We start from the raw sequence: 12,072 nt of genomic DNA, 5'->3' as shown, positions 1-12,072 counted from the left end.
GAGGGGTCGAGAGGGAGGGAATTGAATTGAATAGAGGGGTCGAGAGGGAGGGAATTGAATTGAATAGAGGGGTCGAGAGGGAGGGAATTGAATTGAATAGAGGGGTCGAGAGGGAGGGAATTGAATTGAATAGAGGGGTCGAGAGGGAGGGAATTGAATTGAATAGAGGGGTCGAGAGGGAGGGAATTGAATTGAATAGAGGGGTCGAGAGGGAGGGAATTGAATTGAATAGAGGGGTCGAGAGGGAGGGAATTGAATTGAATAGAGGGGTCGAGAGGGAGGGAATTGAATTGAATAGAGGGGTCGAGAGGGAGGGAATTGAATTGAATAGAGGGGTCGAGAGGGAGGGAATTGAATTGAATAGAGGGGTCGAGAGGGAGGGAATTGAATTGAATAGAGGGGTCGAGAGGGAGGGAATTGAATTGAATAGAGGGGTCGAGAGGGATGGAATTGAATTGAATAGAGGGGTCGAGAGGGAGGGAATTGAATTGAATAGAGGGGTCGAGAGGGAGGGAATTGAATTGAATAGAGGGGTCGAGAGGGAGGGAATTGAATTGAATAGAGGGGTCGAGAGGGAGGGAATTGAATTGAATAGAGGGGTCGAGAGGGAGGGAATTGAATTGAATAGAGGGGTCGAGAGGGAGGGAATTGAATTGAATAGAGGGGTCGAGAGGGAGGGAATTGAATTGAATAGAGGTGCCGAGAGGGAGGGAATTGAATTGAATAGAGGTGCCGAGAGGGAGGGAATTGAATTGAATAGAGGGGTCGAGAGGGAGGGAATTGAATTGAATAGAGGGGTCGAGAGGGAGGGAATTGAATTGAATAGAGGGGTCGAGAGGGAGGGAATTGAATTGAATAGAGGGGTCGAGAGGGAGCGAATTGAATTGAATAGAGGGGTCGAGAGGGAGGGAATTGAATTGAATAGAGGGGTCGAGAGGGAGGGAATTGAATTGAATAGAGGGGTCGAGAGGGAGGGAATTGAATTGAATAGAGGTGCCGAGAGGGAGGGAATTGAATTGAATAGAGGGGTCGAGAGGGAGGGAATTGAATTGAATAGAGGGGTCGAGAGGGAGGGAATTGAATTGAATAGAGGGGTCGAGAGGGAGCGAATTGAATTGAATAGAGGGGTCGAGAGGGAGGGAATTGAATTGAATAGAGGGGTCGAGAGGGAGCGAATTGAATTGAATAGAGGGGTCGAGAGGGAGGGAATTGAATTGAATAGAGGGGTCGAGAGGGACGGAATTGAATTGAATAGAGGGGTCGAGAGGGAGCGAATTGAATTGAATAGAGGGGTCGAGAGGGAGCGAATTGAATTGAATAGAGGGGTCGAGAGGGAGGGAATTGAATTGAATAGAGGGGTCGAGAGGGAGGGAATTGAATTGAATAGAGGGGTCGAGAGGGAGGGAATTGAATTGAATAGAGGGGTCGAGAGGGAGGGAATTGAATTGAATAGAGGGGTCGAGAGGGAGGGAATTGAATTGAATAGAGGGGTCGAGAGGGATGGAATTGAATTGAATAGAGGTGTCGAGAGGGAGGGAATTGAATTGAATAGAGGGGTCGAGAGGGAGGGAATTGAATTGAATAGAGGGGTCGAGAGGGAGGGAATTGAATTGAATAGAGGGGTCGAGAGGGAGGGAATTGAATTGAATAGAGGGGTCGAGAGGGAGGGAATTGAATTGAATAGAGGGGTCGAGAGGGAGGGAATTGAATTGAATAGAGGGGTCGAGAGGGAGGGAATTGAATTGAATAGAGGGGTCGAGAGGGAGGGAATTGAATTGAATAGAGGGGTCGAGAGGGAGGGAATTGAATTGAATAGAGGGGTCGAGAGGGAGGGAATTGAATTGAATAGAGGGGTCGAGAGGGAGGGAATTGAATTGAATAGAGGGGTCGAGAGGGAGGGAATTGAATTGAATAGAGGGGTCGAGAGGGAGGGAATTGAATTGAATAGAGGGGTCGAGAGGGAGGGAATTGAATTGAATAGAGGGGTCGAGAGGGAGGGAATTGAATTGAATAGAGGGGTCGAGAGGGAGGGAATTGAATTGAATAGAGGGGTCGAGAGGGAGGGAATTGAATTGAATAGAGGGGTCGAGAGGGAGGGAATTGAATTGAATAGAGGGGTCGAGAGGGAGGGAATTGAATTGAATAGAGGGGTCGAGAGGGAGGGAATTGAATTGAATAGAGGGGTCGAGAGGGAGGGAATTGAATTGAATAGAGGGGTCGAGAGGGAGGGAATTGAATTGAATAGAGGGGTCGAGAGGGAGGGAATTGAATTGAATAGAGGGGTCGAGAGGGAGGGAATTGAATTGAATAGAGGTGTCGAGAGGGAGGGAATTGAATTGAATAGAGGGGTCGAGAGGGATGGAATTGAATTGAATAGAGGGGTCGAGAGGGAGGGAATTGAATTGAATAGAGGGGTCGAGAGGGAGGGAATTGAATTGAATAGAGGGGTCGAGAGGGAGGGAATTGAATTGAATAGAGGGGTCGAGAGGGAGGGAATTGAATTGAATAGAGGGGTCGAGAGGGAGGGAATTGAATTGAATAGAGGGGTCGAGAGGGAGGGAATTGAATTGAATAGAGGGGTCGAGAGGGAGGGAATTGAATTGAATAGAGGGGTCGAGAGGGAGGGAATTTAATTGAATAGAGGGGTCGAGAGGGAGGGAATTTAATTGAATAGAGGGGTCGAGAGGGAGGGAATTGAATTGAATAGAGGGGTCGAGAGGGAGGGAATTGAATTGAATAGAGGTGTCGAGAGGGAGGGAATTGAATTGAATAGAGGGGTCGAGAGGGATGGAATTGAATTGAATAGAGGGGTCGAGAGGGAGGGAATTGAATTGAATAGAGGGGTCGAGAGGGAGGGAATTGAATTGAATAGAGGGGTCGAGAGGGAGGGAATTGAATTGAATAGAGGGGTCGAGAGGGAGGGAATTGAATTGAATAGAGGGGTCGAGAGGGAGGGAATTGAATTGAATAGAGGGGTCGAGAGGGAGGGAATTGAATTGAATAGAGGGGTCGAGAGGGAGGGAATTTAATTGAATAGAGGGGTCGAGAGGGAGGGAATTGAATTGAATAGAGGGGTCGAGAGGGAGGGAATTGAATTGAATAGAGGTGTCGAGAGGGAGGGAATTGAATTGAATAGAGGGGTCGAGAGGGATGGAATTGAATTGAATAGAGGTGTCGAGAGGGAGGGAATTGAATTGAATAGAGGGGTCGAGAGGGAGGGAATTGAATTGAATAGAGGGGTCGAGAGGGAGGGAATTGAATTGAATAGTGAGGACGTACCTGAAAGACGATGATCATGGTGAGGAAGAGATAGACGGCAGACAGGACAGGCGACAGGTCGGCTCCTTCAGGACTAAGAACATCAAACACGGGTCTCTTATCTCCGTACTGATACATCCACAACCCATGACCTAGGACAACAAGGTCAAAGGTAAATATAGGACTAACTACATCCACAACCCATGACCTAGGACAACAAGGTCAAAGGTAAATATAGGACTAACTACATCCACAACCCATGACCTAGGACAACAAGGTCAAAGGTAAATATAGGACTAACTACATCCACAACCCATGACCTAGGACAACAAGGTCAAAGGTAAATATAGGACTAACTACATCCACAACCCATGACCTAGGACAACAAGGTCAAAGGTAAATATAGGACTAACTACATCCACAACCCATGACCTAAGACAACAAGGTCAAAGGTAAATATAGGACTAACTACATCCACAACCCATGACCTAGGACAACAAGGTCAAAGGTAAATATAGGACTAACTACATCCACAACCCATGACCTAGGACAACAAGGTCAAAGGTAAATATAGGACTAACTACATCCACAACCCATGACCTAGGACAACAAGGTCAAAGGTAAATATAGGACTAACTACATCCACAACCCATGACCTAGGACAACAAGGTCAAAGGTAAATATAGGACTAACTACATCCACAACCCATGACCTAGGACAACAAGGTCAAAGGTAAATATAGGACTAACTACATCCACAACCCATGACCTAGGACAACAAGGTCAAAGGTAAATATAGGACTAACTACATCCACAACCCATGACCTAGGACAACAAGGTCAAAGGTAAATATAGGACTAACTACATCCACAACCCATGACCTAGGACAACAAGGTCAAAGGTAAATATAGGACTAACTACATCCACAACCCATGACCTAAGACAACAAGGTCAAAGGTAAATATAGGACTAACTACATCCACAACCCATGACCTAAGACAACAAGGTCAAAGGTAAATATAGGACTAACTACATCCACAACCCATGACCTAGGACAACAAGGTCAAAGGTAAATATAGGACTAACTACATCCACAACCCATGACCTAGGACAACAAGGTCAAAGGTAAATATAGGACTAACTACATCCACAACCCATGACCTAGGACAACAAGGTCAAAGGTAAATATAGGACTAACTACATCCACAACCCATGACCTAGGACAACAAGGTCAAAGGTAAATATAGGACTAACTACATCCACAACCCATGACCTAGGACAACAAGGTCAAAGGTAAATATAGGACTAACTACATCCACAACCCATGACCTAAGACAACAAGGTCAAAGGTAAATATAGGACTAACTACATCCACAACCCATGACCTAGGACAACAAGGTCAAAGGTAAATATAGGACTAACTACATCCACAACCCATGACAACAACCCTGGAGAATCAACAGGTCAATTAGGTCAAATCAATTAAATCAAAATCAAGTCAGGTCATAACAGCTAGAAAAGATGTGGCCTTGTTACAGGCTGTCCTGTCCATGTTTGTGGCCTTGTTACAGGCTGTCCTGTCCATGTTTGTGGCCTTGTTACTGGCTGTCCTGTCCATGTTTGTGGCCTTGTTACAGGCTGTCCTGTCCATGTTTGTGGCCTTGTTACTGGCTGTCCTGTCCATGTTTGTGGCCTTGTTACTGGCTGTCCTGTCCATCTTTGTGGCCTTGTTACAGGCTGTCATGTCCATGTTTGTGGCCTTGTTACAGGCTGTCATGTCCATGTTTGTGTCGTTGTTACAGGCTGTCATGTATATAGTCTACATCCATGTTTGTGGCCTTGTTACAGGCTGTCCTGTCCATGTTTGTGGCCTTGTTACAGGCTGTCCTGTCCATGTTTGTGGCCTTGTTACAGGCTGTCCTGTTCATGTTTGTGTCCTTGTTACAGGCTGTCATGTATATTTTCTACGTCCATGTTTGTGGCCTTGTTACAGGCTGTCATGTATATTTTCTACGTCCATGTTTGTGGCCTTGTTACAGGCTGTCATGTATATCTTCTATCTCCATGTGTGTGGCCTTGTTACAGGCTGTCCTGTCCATGTTTGTGGCCTTGTTACAGGCTGTCATGTCCATGTTTGTGGCCTTGTTACAGGCTGTCCTGTCCATGTTTGTGGCCTTGTTACAGGCTGTCCTGTCCATCTTTGTGGCCTTGTTACAGGCTGTCATGTCCATGTTTGTGGCCTTGTTACAGGCTGTCATGTCCATGTTTGTGGCCTTGTTACAGGCTGTCCTGTCCATGTTTGTGGCCTTGTTACAGGCTGTCCTATCCATCTTTGTGGCCTTGTTACAGGCTGTCATGTTCATGTTTGTGGCCTTGTTACAGGCTGTCATGTATATTTTCTACATCCATGTTTGTGGCCTTGTTACAGGCTGTCCTGTCCATGTTTGTGGCCTTGTTACAGGCTGTCCTGTCCATGTTTGTGGCCTTGTTACAGGCTGTCCTGTCCATGTTTGTGTCCTTGTTACAGGCTGTCCTGTCCATGTTTGTGGCCTTGTTACAGGCTGTCCTGTCCATGTTTGTGTCCTTGTTACAGGCTGTCCTGTCCATGTTTGTGGCCTTGTTACAGGCTGTCCTGTCCATGTTTGTGGCCTTGTTACAGGCTGTCCTGTCCATGTTTGTGGCCTTGTTACAGGCTGTCATGTATATAGTCTACGTCCATGTTTGTGGCCTTGTTACAGGCTGTCATGTATATAGTCTACGTCCATGTTTGTGGCCTTGTTACAGGCTGTCATGTATATAGTCTACGTCCATGTGTGTGGCCTTGTTACAGGCTGTCCTGTCCATGTTTGTGGCCTTGTTACAGGCTGTCATGTATATAGTCTACGTCCATGTGGGTGGCCTTGTTACAGGCTGTCCTGTCCATGTTTGTGGCCTTGTTACAGGCTGTCATGTATATAGTCTACGTCCATGTTTGTGGCCTTGTTACAGGCTGTCATGTCCATGTTTGTGTCCTTGTTACAGGCTGTCATGTATATAGTCTACGTCCATGTTTGTGGCCTTGTTACAGGCTGTCATGTATATCTTCTACGTCCATGTTTGTGTCCTTGTTACAGGCTGTCATGTATATAGTCTACGTCCATGTTTGTGGCCTTGTTACAGGCTGTCCTGTCCATGTTTGTGTCCTTGTTACAGGCTGTCATGTATATAGTCTACGTCCATGTGTGTGGCCTTGTTACAGGCTGTCCTGTCCATGTTTGTGGCCTTGTTACAGGCTGTCATGTATATAGTCTACGTCCATGTTTGTGGCCTTGTTACAGGCTGTCATGTATATAGTCTACGTCCATGTTTGTGGCCTTGTGACAGGCTGTCATGTATATAGTCTACGTCCATGTGTGTGGCCTTGTTACAGGCTGTCCTGTCCATGTTTGTGCCCTTGTTACAGGCTGTCATGTATATAGTCTACGTCCATGTGTGTGGCCTTGTTACAGGCTGTCCTGTCCATGTTTGTGGCCTTGTTACAGGCTGTCATGTATATAGTCTACGTCCATGTTTGTGGCCTTGTTACAGGCTGTCCTGTCCATGTTTGTGGCCTTGTTACAGGCTGTCATGTATATAGTCTACGTCCATGTTTGTGGCCTTGTTACAGGCTGTCCTGTCCATGTTTGTGGCCTTGTTACAGGCTGTCATGTATATAGTCTACGTCCATGTTTGTGGCCTTGTTACAGGCTGTCCTGTCCATGTTTGTGGCCTTGTTACAGGCTGTCATGTATATAGTCTACGTCCATGTTTGTGGCCTTGTTACAGGCTGTCCTGTCCATGTTTGTGGCCTTGTTACAGGCTGTCATGTATATAGTCTACGTCCATGTTTGTGGCCTTGTTACAGGCTGTCCTGTCCATGTTTGTGGCCTTGTTACAGGCTGTCCTGTCCATGTTTGTGGCCTTGTTACAGGCTGTCATGTATATAGTCTACGTCCATGTTTGTGGCCTTGTTACAGGCTGTCCTGTCCATGTTTGTGGCCTTGTTACAGGCTGTCATGTCCATGTTTGTGGCCTTGTTACAGGCTGTCCTGTCCATGTTTGTGGCCTTGTTACAGGCTGTCCTGTCCATGTTTGTGGCCTTGTTACAGGCTGTCCTGTCCATGTTTGTGTCCTTGTTACAGGCTGTCCTGTCCATGTTTGTGTCCTTGTTACAGGCTGTCATGTACATTTTCTATGTCCATGTTTGTGGCCTTGTTACAGGCTGTCCTGTCCATGTTTGTGGCCTTGTTACAGGCTGTCATGTATATTTTCTATGTCCATGTTTGTGGCCTTGTTACAGGCTGTCCTGTCCATGTTTGTGGCCTTGTTACAGGCTGTCATGTATATAGTCTACGTCCATGTTTGTTGCCTTGTTACAGGCTGTCATGTATATTTTCTACGTCCATGTTTGTGGCCTTGTTACAGGCTGTCCTGTCCATGTTTGTGGCCTTGTTACAGGCTGTCATGTCCATGTTTGTGGCCTTGTTACAGGCTGTCCTGTCCATGTTTGTGGCCTTGTTACAGGCTGTCCTGTCCATGTTTGTGGCCTTGTTACAGGCTGTCCTGTCCATGTTTGTGTCCTTGTTACAGGCTGTCATGTACATTTTCTATGTCCATGTTTGTGGCCTTGTTACAGGCTGTCCTGTCCATGTTTGTGGCCTTGTTACAGGCTGTCATGTATATTTTCTATGTCCATGTTTGTGGCCTTGTTACAGGCTGTCCTGTCCATGTTTGTGGCCTTGTTACAGGCTGTCATGTATATAGTCTACGTCCATGTTTGTTGCCTTGTTACAGGCTGTCATGTATATTTTCTACGTCCATGTTTGTGGCCTTGTTACAGGCTGTCATGTCCATGTTTGTGGCCTTGTTACAGGCTGTCCTGTCCATGTTTGTGGCCTTGTTACAGGCTGTCCTGTCCATGTTTGTGGCCTTGTTACAGGCTGTCATGTATATTTTCTACGTCCATGTTTGTGGCCTTGTTACAGGCTGTCCTGTCCATGTTTGTGGCCTTGTTACAGGCTGTCCTGTCCATGTTTGTGGCCTTGTTACAGGCTGTCCTGTCCATGTTTGTGGCCTTGTTACAGGCTGTCATGTATATAGTCTACGTCCATGTGTGTGGCCTTGTTACAGGCTGTCCTGTCCATGTTTGTGGCCTTGTTACAGGCTGTCATGTATATAGTCTACATCCATGTGTGTGGCCTTGTTACAGGCTGTCCTGTCCATGTTTGTGGCCTTCTTACAGGCTGTCATGTATATAGTCTACGTCCATGTTTGTGGCCTTGTTACAGGCTGTCATGTCCATGTTTGTGTCCTTGTTACAGGCTGTCATGTATATAGTCTACGTCCATGTTTGTGGCCTTGTTACAGGCTGTCCTGTCCATGTTTGTGGCCTTGTTACAGGCTGTCATGTATATAGTCTACGTCCATGTTTGTGGCCTTGTTACAGGCTGTCCTGTCCATGTTTGTGTCCTTGTTACAGGCTGTCATGTATATAGTCTACGTCCATGTTTGTGGCCTTGTTACAGGCTGTCATGTATATAGTCTACGTCCATGTTTGTGGCCTTGTTACAGGCTGTCATGTATATAGTCTACGTCCATGTTTGTGGCCTTGTTACAGGCTGTCCTGTCCATGTTTGTGTCCTTGTTACAGGCTGTCATGTATATCTTCTACGTCCATGTTTGTGGCCTTGTTACAGGCTGTCCTGTCCATGTTTGTGTCCTTGTTACAGGCTGTCATGTATATAGTCTACGTCCATGTTTGTGGCCTTGTTACAGGCTGTCCTGTCCATGTTTGTGGCCTTGTTACAGGCTGTCATGTATATAGTCTACGTCCATGTTTGTGGCCTTGTTACAGGCTGTCCTGTCCATGTTTGTGGCCTTGTTACAGGCTGTCATGTCCATGTTTGTGGCCTTGTTACAGGCTGTCCTGTCCATGTTTGTGGCCTTGTTACAGGCTGTCCTGTCCATGTTTGTGGCCTTGTTACAGGCTGTCCTGTCCATGTTTGTGTCCTTGTTACAGGCTGTCATGTACATTTTCTATGTCCATGTTTGTGGCCTTGTTACAGGCTGTCCTGTCCATGTTTGTGCCCTTGTTACAGGCTGTCTTGTCCATGTTTGTGGCCTTGTTACAGGCTGTCATGTATATAGTCTACGTCCATGTTTGTTGCCTTGTTACAGGCTGTCATGTATATTTTCTACGTCCATGTTTGTGGCCTTGTTACAGGCTGTCATGTCCATGTTTGTGGCCTTGTTACAGGCTGTCCTGTCCATGTTTGTGGCCTTGTTACAGGCTGTCCTGTCCATGTTTGTGGCCTTGTTACAGGCTGTCATGTATATTTTCTACGTCCATGTTTGTGGCCTTGTGACAGGCTGTCCTGTCCATGTTTGTGGCCTTGTTACAGGCTGTCCTGTCCATGTTTGTGGCCTTGTTACAGGCTGTCCTGTCCATGTTTGTGGCCTTGTTACAGGATGTCCTGTCCATGTTTGTGGCCTTGTTACAGGCTGTCCTGTCCATGTTTGTGGCCTTGTGACAGGCTGTCCTGTCCATGTTTGTGGCCTTGTTACAGGCTGTCCTGTCCATGTTTGTGGCCTTGTGACAGGCTGTCCTGTTCATGTTTGTGGCCTTGTGACAGGCTGTCCTGTCCATGTTTGTGGCCTTGTTACAGGCTGTCATGTATATTTTCTACGTCCATGTTTGTGGCCTTGTTACAGGCTGTCCTGTCCATGTTTGTGGCCTTGTGACAGGCTGTCATGTCCATGTTTGTGGCCTTGTTACAGGCTGTCATGTATATAGTCTACGTCCATGTTTGTGGCCTTGTTACAGGCTGTCCTGTCCATGTTTGTGGCCTTGTTACAGGCTGTCATGTATATAGTCTACGTCCATGTTTGTGGCCTTGTTACAGGCTGTCCTGTCCATGTTTGTGTCCTTGTTACAGGCTGTCATGTATATAGTCTACGTCCATGTTTGTGGCCTTGTTACAGGCTGTCATGTATATAGTCTACGTCCATGTTTGTGGCCTTGTTACAGGCTGTCATGTATATAGTCTACGTCCATGTTTGTGGCCTTGTTACAGGCTGTCCTGTCCATGTTTGTGTCCTTGTTACAGGCTGTCATGTATATCTTCTACGTCCATGTTTGTGGCCTTGTTACAGGCTGTCCTGTCCATGTTTGTGTCCTTGTTACAGGCTGTCATGTATATAGTCTACGTCCATGTTTGTGGCCTTGTTACAGGCTGTCCTGTCCATGTTTGTGGCCTTGTTACAGGCTGTCATGTATATAGTCTACGTCCATGTTTGTGGCCTTGTTACAGGCTGTCCTGTCCATGTTTGTGGCCTTGTTACAGGCTGTCATGTCCATGTTTGTGGCCTTGTTACAGGCTGTCCTGTCCATGTTTGTGGCCTTGTTACAGGCTGTCCTGTCCATGTTTGTGGCCTTGTTACAGGCTGTCCTGTCCATGTTTGTGTCCTTGTTACAGGCTGTCATGTACATTTTCTATGTCCATGTTTGTGGCCTTGTTACAGGCTGTCCTGTCCATGTTTGTGCCCTTGTTACAGGCTGTCTTGTCCATGTTTGTGGCCTTGTTACAGGCTGTCATGTATATAGTCTACGTCCATGTTTGTTGCCTTGTTACAGGCTGTCATGTATATTTTCTACGTCCATGTTTGTGGCCTTGTTACAGGCTGTCATGTCCATGTTTGTGGCCTTGTTACAGGCTGTCCTGTCCATGTTTGTGGCCTTGTTACAGGCTGTCCTGTCCATGTTTGTGGCCTTGTTACAGGCTGTCATGTATATTTTCTACGTCCATGTTTGTGGCCTTGTGACAGGCTGTCCTGTCCATGTTTGTGGCCTTGTTACAGGCTGTCCTGTCCATGTTTGTGGCCTTGTTACAGGCTGTCCTGTCCATGTTTGTGGCCTTGTTACAGGATGTCCTGTCCATGTTTGTGGCCTTGTTACAGGCTGTCCTGTCCATGTTTGTGGCCTTGTGACAGGCTGTCCTGTCCATGTTTGTGGCCTTGTTACAGGCTGTCCTGTCCATGTTTGTGGCCTTGTGACAGGCTGTCCTGTTCATGTTTGTGGCCTTGTGACAGGCTGTCCTGTCCATGTTTGTGGCCTTGTTACAGGCTGTCCTGTCCATGTTTGTGGCCTTGTTACAGGCTGTCATGTATATTTTCTACGTCCATGTTTGTGGCCTTGTTACAGGCTGTCCTGTCCATGTTTGTGGCCTTGTGACAGGCTGTCATGTCCATGTTTGTGGCCTTGTTACAGGCTGTCCTGTCCATGTTTGTGGCCTTGTGACAGGCTGTCATGTCCATGTTTGTGGCCTTGTTACAGGCTGTCCTGTCCATGTTTGTGGCCTTGTTACAGGCTGTCCTGTCCATGTTTGTGGCCTTGTTACAGGCTGTCATGTCCATGTTTGTGGCCTTGTTACAGGCTGTCATGTATATTTTCTATGTCCATGTTTGTGGCCTTGTTACAGGCTGTCCTGTCCATGTTTGTGGCCTTGTTACAGGCTGTCATGTATATAGTCTATGTCCATGTTTGTTGCCTTGTTACAGGCTGTCATGTATATTTTCTACGTCCATGTTTGTGGCCTTGTTACAGGCTGTCATGTCCATGTTTGTGGCCTTGTTACAGGCTGTCCTGTCCATGTTTGTGGCCTTGTTACAGGCTGTCCAGTCCATGTTTGTGGCCTTGTTACAGGCTGTCATGTATATTTTCTACGTCCATGTTTGTGGCCTTGTTACAGGCTGTCCTGTCCATGTTTGTGGCCTTGTGACAGGCTGTCATGTCCATGTT

General features: G+C 46.8%; 1 protein-coding gene across 1 annotated transcript in view; it reads right to left on the bottom strand.

The window, feature by feature from the left end:
• atp10a (ATPase phospholipid transporting 10A) overlaps positions 1-12,072 on the bottom strand; it is a gene marked incomplete at its 3' end in the record, with an annotated part of 110,602 nt that overhangs the window by 37,675 nt on the left and 60,855 nt on the right. The window contains 1 exon segment of the mRNA XM_071342261.1: positions 3,280-3,410. Within this exon segment, the coding sequence (XP_071198362.1) occupies positions 3,280-3,410 (131 nt within the window).

This window comes from Salvelinus alpinus, chromosome 15 (assembly GCF_045679555.1).
Source record: "Salvelinus alpinus chromosome 15, SLU_Salpinus.1, whole genome shotgun sequence".
NCBI classification, from domain to species: domain Eukaryota; kingdom Metazoa; phylum Chordata; class Actinopteri; order Salmoniformes; family Salmonidae; genus Salvelinus; species Salvelinus alpinus.
Note: the sequence above shows the minus strand (reverse complement) of the source record. Positions and strands in the feature narration are given on the sequence as shown.